At 38.4% G+C, this 19,151-nt stretch overlaps 1 protein-coding gene across 2 annotated transcripts in view; it reads right to left on the bottom strand.

The window, feature by feature from the left end:
* Positions 1 to 10,506: 10,506 nt before the first annotated feature.
* Positions 10,507 to 19,151, bottom strand: part of lrrc3ca (leucine rich repeat containing 3Ca) — a 9,814-nt gene continuing 1,169 nt past the window's right edge. Inside the window, exons 1-2 of one of the 2 annotated variants that reach the window (XM_058405715.1) lie at positions 17,745 to 18,223; positions 10,507 to 15,622 (exon numbers count right to left, since the gene is read on the bottom strand). In XM_058405715.1, the coding sequence (XP_058261698.1) occupies positions 14,753 to 15,559 (807 nt within the window). In that variant the 5' untranslated portion in view covers positions 15,560 to 15,622; positions 17,745 to 18,223 and the 3' untranslated portion in view covers positions 10,507 to 14,752. Of the gene's footprint in view, positions 15,623 to 17,744; positions 18,224 to 19,151 lie in introns of those variants that run through there. The other variant, XM_058405714.1, reaches the window with a different exon arrangement.

Here is a 19,151-nt window from a genome sequence, read left to right as displayed (position 1 = left end):
CCATCATTATATAATTAGTCATTTCTCCAGTCATATCTTCACATGGCTAGTATGACACTTGAAAAAATGTTTCAGTCAAATTACTGTAATGTCAAAGGAACGGATGTAGTCCCTCAGAAAGTATTAGATCACCAAGGCCTTCTTTGGGTTTGAGATCAAACGATGAATATGAGACGTCAAACGTTCAGCTTTCGCGCCCTAATATTTACAGCTAGACATGTTAAACAACTTTGAACACGGAACACATTTTCTTCGGCCCCACCAGTCAAAAATATCAGAACACGTGACTGACAGGCATCTTGTTGTTCAGCAGTTAGACTGATTACAAATGAATGCTGAGTCATGGTTTGAGTTCCTGTGTTTGACCTGTAAAGACTGTATTTGTTGTTAGAATTGATAAACCAACATGATGACCAGAGAGCTGTCTGTGGGAGAAATTCAAGCCATTTGGAAGCTGAGAGAAAGAGATCAAATCAAACCGGGCCACAAGTGACCTGAAGAAGAAAGATACTGTATCACGGATATAACTAGCAAACAGACATGGAAGAGGTCTGCTGAGGAAAACAACAGCAGCTGATGACAGAAACATTGTGAGAGCTGTGAGGAAAAACGTCACCAACCTCCACAAGGCAGGGTGAAGGTCTCACAGTCCACCTGTTCAAGAAGGCTTTGAGAGTAGAAATATTGAGGCTATCCAATAAATAGAAACCTCTCATCAGCAGTATGGACACCACAGTGATGGAAAGGTCAAAGAGTGGAGAGAAAAAAACCATCTGCTCATGAGTTCATCTGTGAAGCATGATGGTGGTAGTGTTGTGGCTTGGGCTCACATATTGCTGCTTCTGGAACATTCTTACTAATATTCCATCTACCGATGATGGAGCTCATGATACTAGCAGCAGAAGGAAGGAATTCAGAAGACTACAGAAACATCCTGTCTGCTATTTTGCTAAATGTATGCAAAAGATCTGCAACCAAATATGAAGTGTTGTTTATTTTCTTTCAATTTCAGACTTTTTGTTCCGATACTTTTGTTCAGCTGAAGATTCGTATTAGTGTCATTTTGACTTCGGATTAGTAAATGTGTTAAGGCACAAAAATAAACTGGCCTCAGATCACATTTGGTCAGCAGGTGGCACTGTCCTGGTACAATCTGGGACTAACATTGCAAAAGGAGGAAAGGAGGAGAAGAACCATGAAGTGTTCGTAAGGAATACACACACACACACACACACACACACACAGAGAGCTCCTGAACTCTCCATCCCCTTCTGTGGAAGGTGAGCTGCACTAAAATGTAAGTGAACCTGAGGCAACAGGTGTGTGTTTGGTATCAGGCTATAACATTACCTGTCATACCACACACACACACACACATACTCGAACTCCAACTAACAGACACCCTATTAGTTTACTTTTCCATTCAGCTGTCTGGAACAGGTCCTAATGTCTTTTGGCCACAGAAGCAAACAGTACACACAATACCTGTGTGTGTGTGTGTGTGTGTGTGAATGCTTGTATAATTGACTCTAATCATGTCATGATTATCTTTTTATCCTGTGCACATGATTTCTGTCCTTCTGCCTGCATCACTGAACATTTGCATGGTGTTCCTGAGCTGATGTTTTTTCTTCAAATCTTCTTCTTCCTCACTTCCTAGCCATGTCCCTGCAGCTGTCCAGTTCTGTGTGTGTGTGTGTGTATGTGTGTGTGTGAGAGTAGAGAGTTAGATGTCAAAGAGGGACGACTTACCATGTATATTTCAGTAGCGCTTGTCAGACGCGCCTTGGCTCTGCTTTTCTCTGACCGTCTCCGACATCCTGCGCAGTGACACACAACAACCTTGTCGTCTCTGTGCACTAATCTGGATATGTTTGCCAGTTCGGTCCTCTTTATTTCAACCGGCACCAAAGTGCATAACTAGCATCCGTGTTTCTACAGCAGTGTTTCATTTCAAATGGATTTTAAAAAATTAATATGTCTATAATTTGGGAAGAGATAAAATGACTTTATCAGTCAATAATCACAATATTGTTCAAAAAAAAAAAAAGAAAGAAAACTTTTCTTCATTCCAGGACCTTCATGAAATTAGTTCTCCATTCAAAACTCAAAAACTGAGTTTATTGTTTTGTACTTTTTAAACTTAAAATTCTATTAATTGATTAATTTGTTTTTGCAACAGACCTACACGAATAGCCAGATAATAATCTCCAGATAATAATCAGGCTTATGAAAGCCTTCAGTCATTTCCTTTATGGTTTCACTTTCCAATGGTTTCTAGTTTATGAAGAGGAGCTGAAATACACCCAGAGGCAGGTCTGTACACCATTACAGCCTCATAACACTGTGATTCGTTTGCAGATGATAATCAATGAAATTGACAAGCACGAGATACAAATCGAATCTCTTTCATTTGGGAATTAAAAGGTCTCTTTATGTGAGATGGACACTCTCTGCGGTCTCTGTTCTGGACCCAACACGGCGGAATATGAGCCGGCGGGTGAAATGTTAGCATTACAGTGTTATTGCAGATTAAAAATGTGGTTAGAAATGAGTCCGTTGTGTTTCACTGTGGAGAGAAGACACAGAAGCAGCAGGTTTGGAATGAACAACGGTGCAGAGGAAATGACTAAACTTATATTTAAAAAATTAAACTGAGGTTCATTATAATGGAATTAATAACTAATAAGACATTTCATGATGTTGCAACCGAAAGGCAAATTTCCTGTTGTGTTTTATTGCATACTTGACCTTTCCGTCAAAGGAAGTGGGTTTAATTAGCGTATTATCAGTAACGATTTGAACCTCTTACTCCCCAATAACCCTGCAGCTGTACTGCTTCCTCATCACTTCACCAGGCCTAAGAATAACCTTTTTTACCCAGCCACGGTCCAATTCATATTCAGGATGAAAGCAGAGCGAAATAATCATCGCCTGCTCTACCATTCCCTATCTTATTCAACATTCATATTCTTCTCCCCAATTACGGCCGATCGTCTTCCATTTAGCTCTCCTAAGCAATCTCTAATTGATGCCACCCTAGGCACTTAGCTTCTCCACCACCCAGTCTGGTGGCTTCTATTTTGAGCTCCGCAACTAGACTAGGTCATGTTTCTTTTTTTCTCGGCTGCTCGAGTTTCCAGTTCCCACAGGAACAACCTCTGTCAAGGAAGGAATCTCCCCACCAGTGAGACCCAGAGGAGCAGACATGCTTGTGCTTGGTCCACGAGGCTCTTAGTGCTTAATGGCCGGCAGCTAAAGGATGGCTTTGTCAGACCCGTGTCTAACATTACAATTATTCAAATAAAACACAATTATGCAACTCATAATCTTCTCTCTTCTCAATTTTTCACGATGTTCCTGTCACTACAGCCCTGTCCTGCAAAAATACTGCGTGGTTCTATTTAGCAATACGTGTCTTTGTGTATGCTTACGTTAGTTACAGTATGCCACTGCCTCTAGCTTTTTAAATGTGTAGTTATATTATTCCTGGAGTCACGTATAGCTATAGATTTATCTCTACATTCCTTATGGCATTACAGTTACATTATTTACGGTGTGATGTATCGTTATGTTAGTTATACAGTTATCTGTAGTTGCATTAGTTACAGCATTATACTGTACACATACCATTATAAATAGTTACGCTAGTTACAGATCTGTATACATTATTTATTTCATTATTAATAATTACAATTTTTTAGGGCAATATGTTGTTTATGGTGTTTCATATACATACATAGTAAGGGTAGTTAACTAGTTAATGACAGTGTTATGTGTAGTTAATGAGAGTGTTATGTGTAGTTAATGACAGTGTTATGTGTAGTTAATGAGAGTGTTATGTGTAGTTAATGACAGTGTTATTTGTAGTTAATGAGAGTGTTATGTGTAGTTAATGACATTGTTATGTGTAGTTAATGACAGTGTTATGTGTAGTTAATGACAGTGTTATGTGTAGTCAGTGACAGTGTTATGTATAGTTAATGACAGTGTTGTGTAGTTAATGACAGTGTTATGTGTAGTTAATGACAGTGTTATGTGTAGTCAGTGACAGTGTTATGTGTAGTCAATGACAGTGTTATGTGTAGTTAATGACAGTGTTATGTGTAGTTAATGACAGTGTTATGTGTAGTTAATGACAGTGTTATGTGTAGTTATTTAAAAAATATAGTGATGACTAAAATAAAGAATGGAACCAGATCCTCGGTGTGATAATGTGAATCATAGTTTTCAGAAGTGATGTGATTATTACAGATATCGAAACACTTCTATAAAAATGACAAATAATGACAGTTATGTATAGTTAATGACAGTGTTATGTATAGTTAATGACAGTGTTATGTATAGTTAATGACAGTGTTATGTGTAGTCAGTGACAGTGTTATGTGTAGTTAATGACAGTGTTATGTGTAGTCAGTGACAGTGTTATGTATAGTTAATGACAGTGTTATGTGTAGTTAATGACAGTGTTATGTGTAGTTAATGACAGTGTTATGTGTAGTCAATGACAGTGTTGTGTAGTCAGTGACAGTGTTATGTGTAGTTAATGACAGTGTTATGTGTAGTCAATGACAGTGTTATGTATAGTTAATGACAGTGTTATGTGTAGTCAATGACAGTGTTATGTGTAGTTAATGACAGTGTTATGTGTAGTTAATGACAGTGTTATGTGTAGTTAATGACAGTGTTATGTGTAGTCAATGACAGTGTTATGTGTAGTTAATGACAGTGTTATGTGTAGTTAATGACAGTGTTATGTGTAGTTAATGACAGTGTTATGTGTAGTTAATGACAGTGTTATGTGTAGTTAATGACAGTGTTATGTGTAGTTAATGACAGTGTTATGTGTAGTTAATGACAGTGTTATGTGTAGTCAATGACAGTGTTGTGTAGTCAGTGACAGTGTTATGTGTAGTTAATGACAGTGTTATGTGTAGTCAATGACAGTGTTGTGTGTAGTTAATGACAGTGTTATGTGTAGTCAATGACAGTGTTGTGTAGTTAATGACAGTGTTATGTGTAGTTAATGACAGTGTTATGTGTAGTCAATGACAGTGTTGTGTGTAGTTAATGACAGTGTTATGTGTAGTTAATGACAGTGTTATGTGTAGTCAATGACAGTGTTATGTATAGTTAATGACAGTGTTATGTGTAGTCAATGACAGTGTTGTGTAGTCAATGACAGTGTTATGTGTAGTTAATGACAGTGTTATGTGTAGTCAGTGACAGTGTTATGTATAGTTTATGAGAGTGTTATGTGTAGTCAATGACAGTGTTATGTGTAGTTAATGACAGTGTTATGTGTAGTCAATGACAGTGTTATGTGTAGTTAATGACAGTGTTATGTGTAGTCAGTGACAGTGTTATGTGTAGTTAATGACAGTGTTATGTGTAGTTAATGACAGTGTTATGTGTAGTTAATGACAGTGTTATGTGTAGTTAATGAGAGTGTTATGTGTAGTTAATGACAGTGTTATGTGTAGTTAATGAGAGTGTTATGTGTAGTTAATGAGAGTGTTATGTGTAGTTAATGACAGTGTTATGTGTAGTTAATGACAGTGTTGTGTGTAGTTAATGACAGTGTTATGTGTAGTCAATGACAGTGTTGTGTAGTTAATGACAGTGTTATGTGTAGTCAATGACAGTGTTGTGTGTAGTTAATGACAGTGTTATGTGTAGTTAATGACAGTGTTATGTGTAGTCAATGACAGTGTTATGTATAGTTAATGACAGTGTTATGTGTAGTCAATGACAGTGTTGTGTAGTCAATGACAGTGTTATGTGTAGTTAATGACAGTGTTATGTGTAGTTAATGACAGTGTTGTGTAGTCAATGACAGTGTTATGTGTAGTTAATGACAGTGTTATGTGTAGTCAGTGACAGTGTTATGTATAGTTAATGAGAGTGTTATGTGTAGTTAATGACAGTGTTATGTGTAGTTAATGACAGTGTTATGTGTAGTTAATGACAGTGTTATGTGTAGTTAATGAGAGTGTTATGTGTAGTTAATGACAGTGTTATGTGTAGTTAATGAGAGTGTTATGTGTAGTTAATGAGAGTGTTATGTGTAGTTAATGACAGTGTTATGTGTAGTTAATGACAGTGTTGTGTGTAGTTAATGACAGTGTTATGTGTAGTCAATGACAGTGTTGTGTAGTTAATGACTGTTATGTGTAGTCAATGACAGTGTTGTGTGTAGTTAATGACAGTGTTATGTGTAGTTAATGACAGTGTTATGTGTAGTCAATGACAGTGTTATGTATAGTTAATGACAGTGTTATGTGTAGTCAATGACAGTGTTGTGTAGTCAATGACAGTGTTATGTGTAGTTAATGACAGTGTTATGTGTAGTTAATGACAGTGTTGTGTAGTCAATGACAGTGTTATGTGTAGTTAATGACAGTGTTATGTGTAGTCAGTGACAGTGTTATGTATAGTTAATGAGAGTGTTATGTGTAGTTAATGACAGTGTTATGTGTAGTTAATGACAGTGTTATGTGTAGTTAATGAGAGTGTTATGTGTAGTTAATGACAGTGTTATGTGTAGTTAATGAGAGTGTTATGTGTAGTTAATGACAGTGTTATGTGTAGTTAATGACAGTGTTATGTGTAGTTAATGACAGTGTTATGTGTAGTCAGTGACAGTGTTATGTGTAGTTAATGACAGTGTTATGTGTAGTTAATGACAGTGTTGTGTGTAGTTAATGACAGTGTTATGTGTAGTCAATGACAGTGTTGTGTAGTTAATGACAGTGTTATGTGTAGTCAATGACAGTGTTGTGTGTAGTTAATGACAGTGTTATGTGTAGTTAATGACAGTGTTATGTGTAGTCAATGACAGTGTTATGTATAGTTAATGACAGTGTTATGTGTAGTCAATGACAGTGTTGTGTAGTCAATGACAGTGTTATGTGTAGTTAATGACAGTGTTATGTGTAGTTAATGACAGTGTTGTGTAGTCAATGACAGTGTTATGTGTAGTTAATGACAGTGTTATGTGTAGTCAGTGACAGTGTTATGTATAGTTAATGAGAGTGTTATGTGTAGTTAATGACAGTGTTATGTGTAGTTAATGACAGTGTTATGTGTAGTTAATGACAGTGTTATGTGTAGTTAATGAGAGTGTTATGTGTAGTTAATGACAGTGTTATGTGTAGTCAATGACAGTGTTGTGTAGTTAATGACAGTGTTATGTGTAGTCAATGACAGTGTTGTGTGTAGTTAATGACAGTGTTATGTGTAGTTAATGACAGTGTTATGTGTAGTCAATGACAGTGTTATGTATAGTTAATGACAGTGTTATGTGTAGTCAATGACAGTGTTGTGTAGTCAATGACAGTGTTATGTGTAGTTAATGACAGTGTTATGTGTAGTCAATGACAGTGTTGTGTGTAGTTAATGACAGTGTTATGTGTAGTTAATGACAGTGTTATGTGTAGTCAATGACAGTGTTGTGTGTAGTTAATGACAGTGTTATGTATAGTTAATGACAGTGTTATGTGTAGTCAATGACAGTGTTGTGTAGTCAATGACAGTGTTATGTGTAGTTAATGACAGTGTTATGTGTAGTTAATGACAGTGTTGTGTAGTCAATGACAGTGTTATGTGTAGTTAATGACAGTGTTATGTATAGTTAATGAGAGTGTTATGTGTAGTTAATGACAGTGTTATGTGTAGTTAATGACAGTGTTATGTGTAGTTAATGACAGTGTTATGTGTAGTTAATGAGAGTGTTATGTGTAGTTAATGACAGTGTTATGTGTAGTTAATGAGAGTGTTGTGTAGTTAATGACAGTGTTATGTGTAGTTAATGACAGTGTTATGTGTAGTTAATGACAGTGTTGTGTGTAGTTAATGACAGTGTTATGTGTAGTCAATGACAGTGTTGTGTAGTTAATGACAGTGTTATGTGTAGTCAATGACAGTGTTGTGTGTAGTTAATGACAGTGTTATGTGTAGTTAATGACAGTGTTATGTGTAGTCAATGACAGTGTTATGTATAGTTAATGACAGTGTTATGTGTAGTCAATGACAGTGTTGTGTAGTCAATGACAGTGTTATGTGTAGTTAATGACAGTGTTGTGTGTAGTCAATGACAGTGTTGTGTGTAGTTAATGACAGTGTTATGTGTAGTTAATGACAGTGTTATGTGTAGTCAATGACAGTGTTGTGTGTAGTTAATGACAGTGTTATGTGTAGTTAATGACAGTGTTATGTGTAGTCAATGACAGTGTTATGTATAGTTAATGACAGTGTTATGTGTAGTCAATGACAGTGTTGTGTAGTCAATGACAGTGTTATGTGTAGTTAATGACAGTGTTATGTATAGTTAATGACTGTTATGTGTAGTTAATGACAGTGTTATGTGTAGTTAATGACAGTGTTATGTATAGTTAATGACTGTTATGTGTAGTTAATGACAGTGTTATGTGTAGTTAATGACAGTGTTATGTATAGTTAATGACTGTTATGTGTAGTTAATGACAGTGTTATGTGTAGTCAATGACAGTGTTGTGTAGTTAATGACAGTGTTATGTGTAGTCAATGACAGTGTTGTGTGTAGTTAATGACAGTGTTATGTGTAGTTAATGACAGTGTTGTGTGTAGTTAATGACAGTGTTATGTATAGTTAATGACAGTGTTATGTGTAGTTAATGACAGTGTTATGTGTAGTTAATGACAGTGTTATGTGTAGTTATTTAAAAAATATAGTGATGACTAAAATAAAGAATGGAACCAGATCCTCGGTGTGATAATGTGAATCATAGTTTTCAGAAGTGATGTGATTATTACAGATATCGAAACACTTCTATAAAAATGACAAATAATGACAGTTATGTATAGTTAATGACAGTGTTATGTATAGTTAATGACAGTGTTATGTGTAGTTAATGACAGTGTTATGTGTAGTCAATGACAGTGTTATGTATAGTTAATGACAGTGTTATGTGTAGTTAATGACAGTGTTATGTGTAGTTAATGACAGTGTTATGTATAGTTAATGACAGTGTTATGTATAGTTAATGACAGTGTTATGTGTAGTTAATGACAGTGTTATGTATAGTTAATGACAGTGTTATGTGTAGTTAATGACAGTGTTATGTATAGTTAATGACAGTGTTATGTGTAGTTAATGACAGTGTTATGTGTAGTTAATGACAGTGTTATGTGTAGTCAATGACAGTGTTATGTGTAGTTAATGACAGTGTTATGTGTAGTTAATGACAGTGTTATGTATAGTTAATGACAGTGTTATGTGTAGTCAATGACAGTGTTATGTGTAGTTAATGACAGTGTTATGTGTAGTTAATGACAGTGTTATGTGTAGTTAATGACAGTGTTATGTGTAGTCAATGACAGTGTTATGTGTAGTTAATGACAGTGTTATGTGTAGTTAATGACAGTGTTATGTGTAGTTAATGACAGTGTTATGTGTAGTTAATGACAGTGTTATGTGTAGTTATTTAAAAAATATAGTGATGACTAAAATAAAGAATGGAACCAGATCCTCGGTGTGATAATGTGAATCATAGTTTTCAGAAGTGATGTGATTATTACAGATATCGAAACACTTCTATAAAAATGACAAATAACACCTTCAGAAATATTTCCAAAGTTGCTTTATGTAGATTGGAGAGTACTATGACTCATCTGTGTGTGTGTGTGTGTGTGTGCGTGTGTGTGTGTGTGTGTGTGGTGTGTTTTGGGGGGGTAACATTGCCATGATTGCATCCTGTGTGGACGCTGCATTAGCACATGACACTTAACATGCGGTTAACTGCCTTAGTAGCCACTGGTCATCACCACGCACCAGGCTGTAGAAACACCTAGATAAAGTGCACTGATTTCACAATAAAATGACTGGATTCTGAGAACATTTCGACAAACCTACAGAGCTATTTGGAGTTATTGGGCTGAGTGAAGACAGCGACGATGCTCTGATGCACAGCTCTAGTGTTTATTACCTGCTTTAGAATTTACACCTGTGTCTAGTGTTAGAACCACATCCTCCATTTACCTAATACACCTCTGAATACAGGAAGCATTGCTCTTTTAATAAAAAAAATATATATCATGTAATGGAATGTGATTTCATAAAAATGTCTGCAGTATGATTCTGCTCTTAAACTTATAGTCTTTTTTTTCTCTCTCTCTCTCTCTCTCTCTCTCTCTCTTTCACACCTTTATTCCTGCCATCAGCTCAGTCATGTGGCAGTGGAGGATATTATGATATTTGCTGTGTCTATGTTTGTACCGAGTTAACAAGTCTCCCGGACACCTTTCACAGCTTCATGTTCAGCTCTTGGCCTATGTGTGTGTGTGTGTGTGTGTGTGTGTTGAGTTGAGTGTGAAAATCGCCAGACCAAGTAGAGTTTTCCTCAGCAGGAAATCTCTCACTAGAAAATAGAAACGTTTCTCAGGAACAGCACCACAGTCTTAGACTTTTTTTTATTTATTTTTTACAGTATCTTTAATGGAACAAATGCTGAAAGTACATTTCTCTGTGTCATTATTTTTTCCATTAAAGTGCAGCCTGAACACTGTAGGAGGAACAATTCCAACGTATAAAGTAAAAAATATATTTTTATAATTAATTATAGTACAAAGTGTTTCTGGAATATTCTGCGTATGTGACTGACTGAAACCTGAAAAAAAAAAAAACAATCATCAAATTCCATTGGATCTGCTCGAGCACAGTGTCAAAACTCCAGGCATTTCCTTATATCATAATTAAATCATCCAATACAGCGTGACTCTCCATTTTTATTTAAATCCATAAGCCTCTTAAGTTTAAACGTATTCACAACACTCTTTTAGATGAACGCATTTCACTGGTGGCGTTTCTGTGCAAATCTGTCTGTAGAGGATTAGCATTAAAGCTGCACCTCAAACCTGTTGTAGCCTGAAAAAGGCTTTTGGAGTCCTGAGTAACTGAGGTGGGTTAAAAAATAAAAAATAAAAAAAAGATTTAGCTCAGTCAAAATGAGTAACAAAGTAAATAAACCCCACAGCGCTGGATGTTTTGTAGAAGTCTACATCCTGAAAACAGTCGATAGTGCTGGTTTCCAGTCCTGGTCCTCTAACTCAGGGGTCCCCAACCACCAGGCCGTTATGGTGATATGATCATTTGGTACTGGACCGCAAAGAAATACTTGCCACTTCCGCCCATGCCCACGCAGTCGGGGGTTTTTCCATACATCAGTAGGTTCTGCAAGCTAACCCATGCTAAAATGACCCAAAAACAAATGTCACTTGAGAGCTCTCTCTATCAATCACCCCCACCCCCCCAATTTCCCCTCGGGCTGCGGATAAAATGTCCGGTACAAAAAAGGTCGGGGAACCCTCCTGTAACTCACAGAATGACTCTGGGGTAAAAGACTCAGTGTGGTTGAAGGATTTGGCAGATTCCAGTAAATTCACTTTAATAGCTTTTGCGTATACAGCATCTAATCTTCAGGCCACACAATTTCACTACAGCAAAGTAAACTATGACCAATAAATTATCAGGATGAGGGCTTATGAGGTTTATGAGGTATATTCAATGATATAAACATGGATAGAGTAAGACTGTAGGATTTATTTTTTTTGCTGTTGCAGACAGCTAATGGTTCCTTACTTGTGAGGTTCTGGACAATCGCTGGTCTTACGTTACGGCCAATTTCACCGATTCGACAAAAGACGTCTGAGCAAAGATATCACATCGCACTGTGAGACTATCGAAAGAGGACGCTGAATGGACTATCTGAAAGTGTTCACAGATCAAGATTGAACTGGCATCAACTCCGAGTTGAGTTAAACATCGGTATTCTGACCTCAGACTTAAGCACAGTTTAGAATCTGTGTGAGAGTTACGCCTACAGTGCAGGGTTTCTCCAAAACAGACGTGTTTCAGTTACATGCCATCCTCAATTAATTTTACTGTGTGTGTTATAGTCACAATAAAATACGCATGGTTCAGCTATGGAATATCATTCGAGGCCAATATAAAATACATAAAACTGACATTATTACTTAATAAATCACGTTTACGGGAGATTTCGCTTATTTCCAAAATGAATTTTTAATGAATGGAGTCACGAATTAAATTGAAGTGATGAGTAGAAGATGACTGCCTGGTCAGCTTGTTCTTCAAACCGTGGGCACGTTTTCTTTACAGTCCCATTCGAGCGCATTAAAGGAACAAAAAAAACCATTTGTTTAAAAAATCCAGCACTCTCATAATGATTTCATGTCCTCAGTTTACTATACTCGTGTAGAGTAATTGTTTTTCACTCTGCCTCAGATAAAAATTTCTGTGTGGGATCAACTGCTATTCTGTGTGCTGCTGAATGATGAAGCCATTTTGTTCAATTCAACCACATTTGCTTCAGTGATTGATGCGATAATTACAACTAGGATTATTCATGCAGCAATTTCACACACACGTCCGCTTTTCATTTGTAAGTTGTCTCGCTTTTAGGTTCTAAAAAAATAAGCTTATTTTTCTTGTACAATCTGCATTTTCTGACCTCGAATCCTTTCAGGCTTAAAGGCAACTGCTGATGTTTAAAGACAGTTGAGAAAGTCAGGATGCTACTGAGTAAAAATCTGGCAACCCCAGAGGTGTGAACTACATGTAGGGTGGAAAATCATTTGAATCATTTGAAGGGGAAGGTCAGAAAATTGAATGAATCATTTGTTTAACTCAGCTCTTAATACAAAGAACTTTCCACTGAAATGTTTTTAGTAGTTTAGTTAGTTAGTCTTATTGTTTGCAGTTCTGGTACAGCCATGCCTAAACAAGGGCTTTCACACTCTACTCCATTCAGACAGCTCTGTCTATTGAAAAACTCAGTGAACTGAGCCTTTCCTTATACAATTGATGGATATGTCAGAGTGCAAGTTTTTCTTGTTCCTGCTGGTCATGGTAGGATGAAGAAATATCACACAGGCTAATGTGTAGTGGGTTGATGCTGTTCAGTGTGTTGCGGAACAAACACACTATTTGTTCTCCTATTATTATTATTATTATTATTATTATTATTATTATACCTGTAATTGCCCAAAAACCAAATATAAATACCTTCCTTTCTGTTAATTGAATATAAATATCAATTTTATACACCTAAATCTAATTTCTCCCAAATCTTGAAATAAATGCCTGTGAATTTCCCCAACACCAAAAAATAAATACACCAGTGACCTCTAATACACCAGTGACCCAAACCTAAAACCCCTCCTTGTTCCAAAAAGCTAAAAAAATCACATGTAGATTGGAAAAAAAGCCAAATATAAGTAAAGTAAAATATAAGCAAAGCCGAATATTAAATATAGTGAAGGATTTTGGTGTGTGTGTGTGTGGGTGTGTTTCTGCATGTTTCTGTGTGTTTCTGTCATGACTCACGTGACAGCATGATCAAATTATCATCACTATAACACATGGACATTTCAGGAAGTCTATTTCTTCATATGAGCTATCAATCGGTGATTCAGTCACTCTGCAAGACAGATGAACAAAACTGATGGCACCATCACAAATAATTCAGTTATCTGGCAGCTCAGTCCCACATTGTTAGATGAAATTGTTTTGTCAGGCTTCGTGCATCAAACAGCAAAAATATGGATTAGCGACATCTATTGATTGGCTTGTTTGCTTATCTTAAGGAAGCCCTTCATCCAGGTCAGGGTGGCTCTGGAGCCTCTCCCAGGAACACTGGACGGGATGGTGGCCTATTACAGGGCAACAAGAATGCACACTCTGACACACATATTCACAACAAGGGGCAGTTTAGTGTAGCCAATCCATCTGTCAGGATATGGGGGAATCTGGACGGAAAACCACACAGACACGGATAGAATGTGGGAGAGAACATTAGACACCGGTCCAACAAAACGTCCAATTCAGCATCAGTGTTTGGCATTAATTAGTTGGTTTAACTCTATTAGAGCAGGGAAATTCCAGGACCAGGACTAGGAACCACACAATCAATGATTGTATTCGGCATGATCAGTGTACACTTCATCTGTAAACGTAAAAAAAGAAAAAAAGAAAGCATTTTGCTCTTGTGGTAATTTCCCCTGAAAGAGCCAGAAAGTTCCAGCTCAGCTGGTGTCCTTTGCTTTTGTTTCAGTATGATCAGTTCTGCTATAAAATTATACAAAATGTACATTTCAGAGCAAAACACTGACTTTCACTAACCATTTATTCAGAATGTTAAAAAGCACTGATGTGTAGGTTAATGCATGGCTCTGTTATAAAATTGACCACAGTCCTTGGGATAAACATCAGAACTTTTCATGTTAATACCATAATGGAAGAGAGTGCTTTCTTTATGCTACATGCTCTGGCAAATAAATGGGGATCCTTTTAAAAATAACTGGAGGAAAAATAAGAACTCGTCTTCTTTTTCTAAAGCATTCTGAGCAAATAAACCACTCTGCCAGTGCAGTCTTGGAGCCTGGCTGGTCCTGGATCAATTATTTATCTGGATAAGATTAGATGACCCCTGCAAATCTCTTGCTATGTTAGCAAGGAGGGTTTGTCTTTACCTTCGAGCCTGAAATGGAAGTCTTGCAGCAGGATCTTTCCGGCTGCTAAGTCACCACGTTTGTTTTTAAGGCTGGTTACTTTCACTTTCTGATAATCCGGAGAGCGCCTGTTATTTCCAGAGATGATAAGCCTCTTGTTGGTTCCGCTTCCAGGCCAGAATCTGAGCGTACCCACTGCCCTTTGCTTGCCTGAGAACCTTCCCCCTTTAGCAATGGTCTGCTGTCAAACCACAGTGCTAATGGTGGTGGTGGAAGATTCCTCAGACTTACCCTGCCTGCTGGGCAGAGACTTGAGATACTCCAGGTGGCGCCTGGCATCTTCTTGATTATGCCGCACATAATAGACCAGGTAGGAAATGACCATGGTGAACCATCCAAACATGGTCACTAGCATGGCCACATCTGTGGTCTTTTTAAGCACCACGCATAGGTCCAAGTCTTTGGCCAGCAGAAAGGGCACACCTTGGGCACCTGAGTCCTCAGGCTCTGATGTTTGGCAAACAATGCCGGTAAGAGACACAGGCTCCAGATCGAGGCGCGGAAGTGCTGTCTGTAACCGGCAGTCACAGTGCCAGGGGTTGCCGGTCAGATTGGATCGAGCCCTCACGCCTTCAAAAGCTTCGGGGTCCAGTGTGGCCAGCTGGTTGGAGGACAGATCCAAGAATAGCAACGATGCAGCCAGGCCCCGGAAAGCTCCAGGCTCAAGCAGTGCCAGCTTGTTGTGGGAAAGATCGAGTTCTGCCAGAAGAGGAAGATCTTGAAAGGCATTGGCAGGGACACTGGTCAGCAGGTTGTAGTCAAGGTAGAGACGCCGTGTATCATTCGGGATGTCCCGTGGGATCTCGGTGAGGCGCAGGTTGCTGCACCGCATGGTCTTGCCCCCGGATGGACCCTCACTCTCAGAGCAGTAGCAACGATTGGAGCAGGAGGTGGCTGCGTGGTGGAAGCAGAGTGTCATCAACACCAAGCTGTGCAGCAGCAAGCACATGACCACGGAGTGCCGGAGCAGCCAACAGGACGGCAGAGGCATGGTGAAATGGGTGCATACTCCCTTCAGAGCACTGTGGGTCAAGAGGAGGCGCTGCAATCAGGCCTGGCAAAAAAGAAATAAATATCAAACAGGAATATGGTGGTCCAATATCATATTATTATTATTATTATTATTATTATTATTATTATTATTATTATTATTATTATTATTATTATTATTATTATTATTATTATTATGTAATTTTTTATCCATATGGTCACATCACCTTGATATATTATAACATCTGATTATTGTCAATTTTTCTAAGCTAGCTGTAAAAAAATGTAGCTCTGTTGCCAGTCATTTCACCATCTCGTTCAGTGTATGTGTGTTTGTGTGTGTGAGTGTGTTTGAGTGTGTGTGTGTGTGTGTGTGTGGTGTGTACATAACCTACTTTGATTGCCCTCCAATTAACACAGAATAAATTACATCCCTTATACCTACCAGCACACACACACTCACTCACTCACTCACTCACACACACACACACACACACACACACACACATGCGGAATAACAAGCTGCCGATTGATGGCTGAAAGCTCCTGCGAGCCGGAGTGTGTTATTTCATGCACAGATGGAGGCTAGCTGCTCTAATTGCTGTAGGCAACAGGGATCTCTCTCCGTTCCTCTCTTTCTCTCTCACACACTCTCTCTCTTTTGCTCCTTGCTTTAGTATAGTTCTAAACAACAAACTTATGAAGTTGGCTTTACACTTATTATTATTATTTTAAATACACACACACAAACCTCCACTTTTGGCCGGAGGTCATGAATTAATACTTTCCCCCTGTGCACACTGGTTGACTGAAATCCCTGCTGCGCTGTCCTAATTCACAACTCCACCTCAGGCGCTCGTACCATCCAGGTTTGACGAGGAGCGGCATGAGGCGTGAGCAACATGCCTTGTCTTGGCACTTTGATGAAAGAGCAAGACGCATAATTCAAAGGGTTTTAAAACAGTTCTAAAAACAGTTCTCGAGCCTAAGTCTGTGCGGAATGCTAATGTGATTTTTAATGCTAATCGTCTAATGCATCGGACGGTGCCGTGCAGTTTGCATAAGGATGAGCTGCATAAAGATGATATATTATTAAAACTATTACACGTAAAAGGTCAAAAGGAGCTGGAACGCTAGACATTTCACCTGAATGGACCATATCAGCCTGTCCGACCTGGATGTTTACAGCTGACTGATTTCCTAAGAACTGTTCATGTTTTTAAGACTCTGTGTCAGTTCTGTAACAGAAGTCATGACCATACGTCTGACTGCTATTCAAGCTCCGGTTGCCATTTTGGTCATCCTATCCCACAGGCACTGAGGACTGTAATCCGCGGTCGTTTCACGCAAGACATGGTTCACTTTGTCTTAAGTGCAAGTAACTGTGGGGGGCAAATTGTTCGCCTAAAAAAAAGTCCTGTCCTTTCAGTCCATAAAGAAAGCCACTAGCATCTTCTACCTCAGCTCAGCTATAGTGAGAACATGTGGAACTGTTTGAAGTTAATAAGACACGCGTATTAAATAAACACACGTCTTGTCATCTTGACTGAAATCCCAATAATCTCCTCAGCTTTACCTCAGACTGTTCCGACACTGGAGACTCATTCCATTAGCGTTAAATAAAACAGAATCATAGCAAAGACTAAATACACATCTCCTTAATATTACCAATTTTGAACTTTTGTCGATCGTTTATGTGAAGCGGGTCCCTATGAAAGAAAATCATAGAAACGATAGCGTATTAGAATGAGTGAACTGCTGTTAAAGAAACCGAATGGGCTCAGATTCAAGAATTCAGCGGCGCTGTGGTATAATCGGATTTAGCGCGCAATTATGGGGCCATTTAAGAAAGAACAGAACAGAACAGAAAGATTTTAGAGATAAAATGGTCTTTGGCTATGAGTAAATTCATTCTCAAGTTCTGTTCATCTTGCAACGAGAAGACAAATGGCTAAAAGACCCAACAAAATCCACTTACGCTGATTAAAAAAAAAGAAGAAATCGATCTCTAAAGTACTCTGAAGGATTCCATAATGAGTGTGTAGCGTTAGTGTCGTGTTGTTTGAAGTGAGGCAATAAGACGCGTAGTGCTACGACACGCCAGGGAAATGATCCCTGTAATGAAGTCTGAAGAAGTGAGAGACAAATGACAGAGACAAAGGAAGAAAGAAGAAAACGGTACTGACCTTAAAGCTCCTTATGGACTGCTTTATCAACCCTTGCCAAAAGGTCCGCTAGGAAACAAGCCTGAGATCTTTATCGCCTCTCGATTTTCAAAACAACCAGCCATAGTTTCAGCGGCATCGCTCTGAACCGAGACCCTGTTCAGCCAAAAGGGGCGTCGGTTTACCTCCTCGCGATAATGTGGCTTAAGCGACGGAGCAAATAAGGAGCGCGTAGATAAGTCGAAAGAGTAACATCATCCCTCTCACACTCATGAATAAGCAACGGGACGCTTTTACAATGTGACGTTACCGTGTGTTAAGGCAAAGGGTTAAAAAATGAGCAAGTAAGAAGAAAAAGTGGAAAGTTGAAGGAGGGAGGCATCACTGGAAGACGGGGGGGGGTCAAGTGTGAGAAGCTTATATTACAGAGAAAGAAATAGAAGAACATGATGGCTTCAAGGACAAGTGGTTTTGGAAGATAAGCCACGATGTTGGTCCTTCACGATAACATCTAATGACTTTGAATGAACATAAAACACTTATTACACTAAAGACACATTCAAACTATCAGGAGTGTTATTAAATCCGTGTGATTTGTGTCCTCTAATAAGAACGTAATACAGAATTCACACGACTCAGAGTTACCTCCATTATACGAACACTAATCTGATGATCTCATGATGCTCAGCGTGTCCCCTGGAGGACCCCAAGCTTTTATCACCAAGATTAAAGCCATTCAGAAGATTTGTGAGGATTATGAACATACTCAACCAAATATCAGGGGAGCGAGTGAACGTGACTCAGTTCTGTTAGGTGTTATTAAGCCTTGGTTAACGCCTAGAAGTTGATCGTTTTTCTGTCACAACATGAAGTGTTTTAATTTGCTGTCTGACCAATCAGAATGCAGAATTAAACCGTGCATTTGTTATTTACATTGTCAGTTTATGCATCCGGAGCAGTGACGTTTATCGGACAGCTGCTATATGACCCCCAGGTTTCCTTTCATCCTTCACATACAGCAGCAATAACTTTCTCTTCCATCATGCATTGATCTGGTGTCTTGTGCCTGATCGAACAGAGGTCATAGGTTCACTAAAACCACTTAAAGCAACAGCACTCTTAATAAAATTGAAGTATATGCCACAATAATCCTATTACTGCGCCCATCAGTCAGCGTCATTCAACTCTGGCCTCGCCAGTGTCATTTCATAAAAATGTTAGCAGTGTTAACTATTTCCCAGAGACGCTCTTTAAAATACTTCCATAAATCTGATATTGACGTTCTTCAAGCTGTCTATAACACAGTGTGTCACAGAACACACACTGCCGAATGTATGGGAAAGAATCGAATAATCCATATTAAACATTCCCCAGACTCAGGGAGATGGAACAGGATGTTCCTTAGCCCTCTCCCAGCAGCGATCCCCT

Source organism: Hemibagrus wyckioides, linkage group LG13, assembly GCF_019097595.1.
Source record: "Hemibagrus wyckioides isolate EC202008001 linkage group LG13, SWU_Hwy_1.0, whole genome shotgun sequence".
NCBI classification, from domain to species: domain Eukaryota; kingdom Metazoa; phylum Chordata; class Actinopteri; order Siluriformes; family Bagridae; genus Hemibagrus; species Hemibagrus wyckioides.
This window is presented reverse-complemented; position numbering and strand designations above follow the sequence as displayed.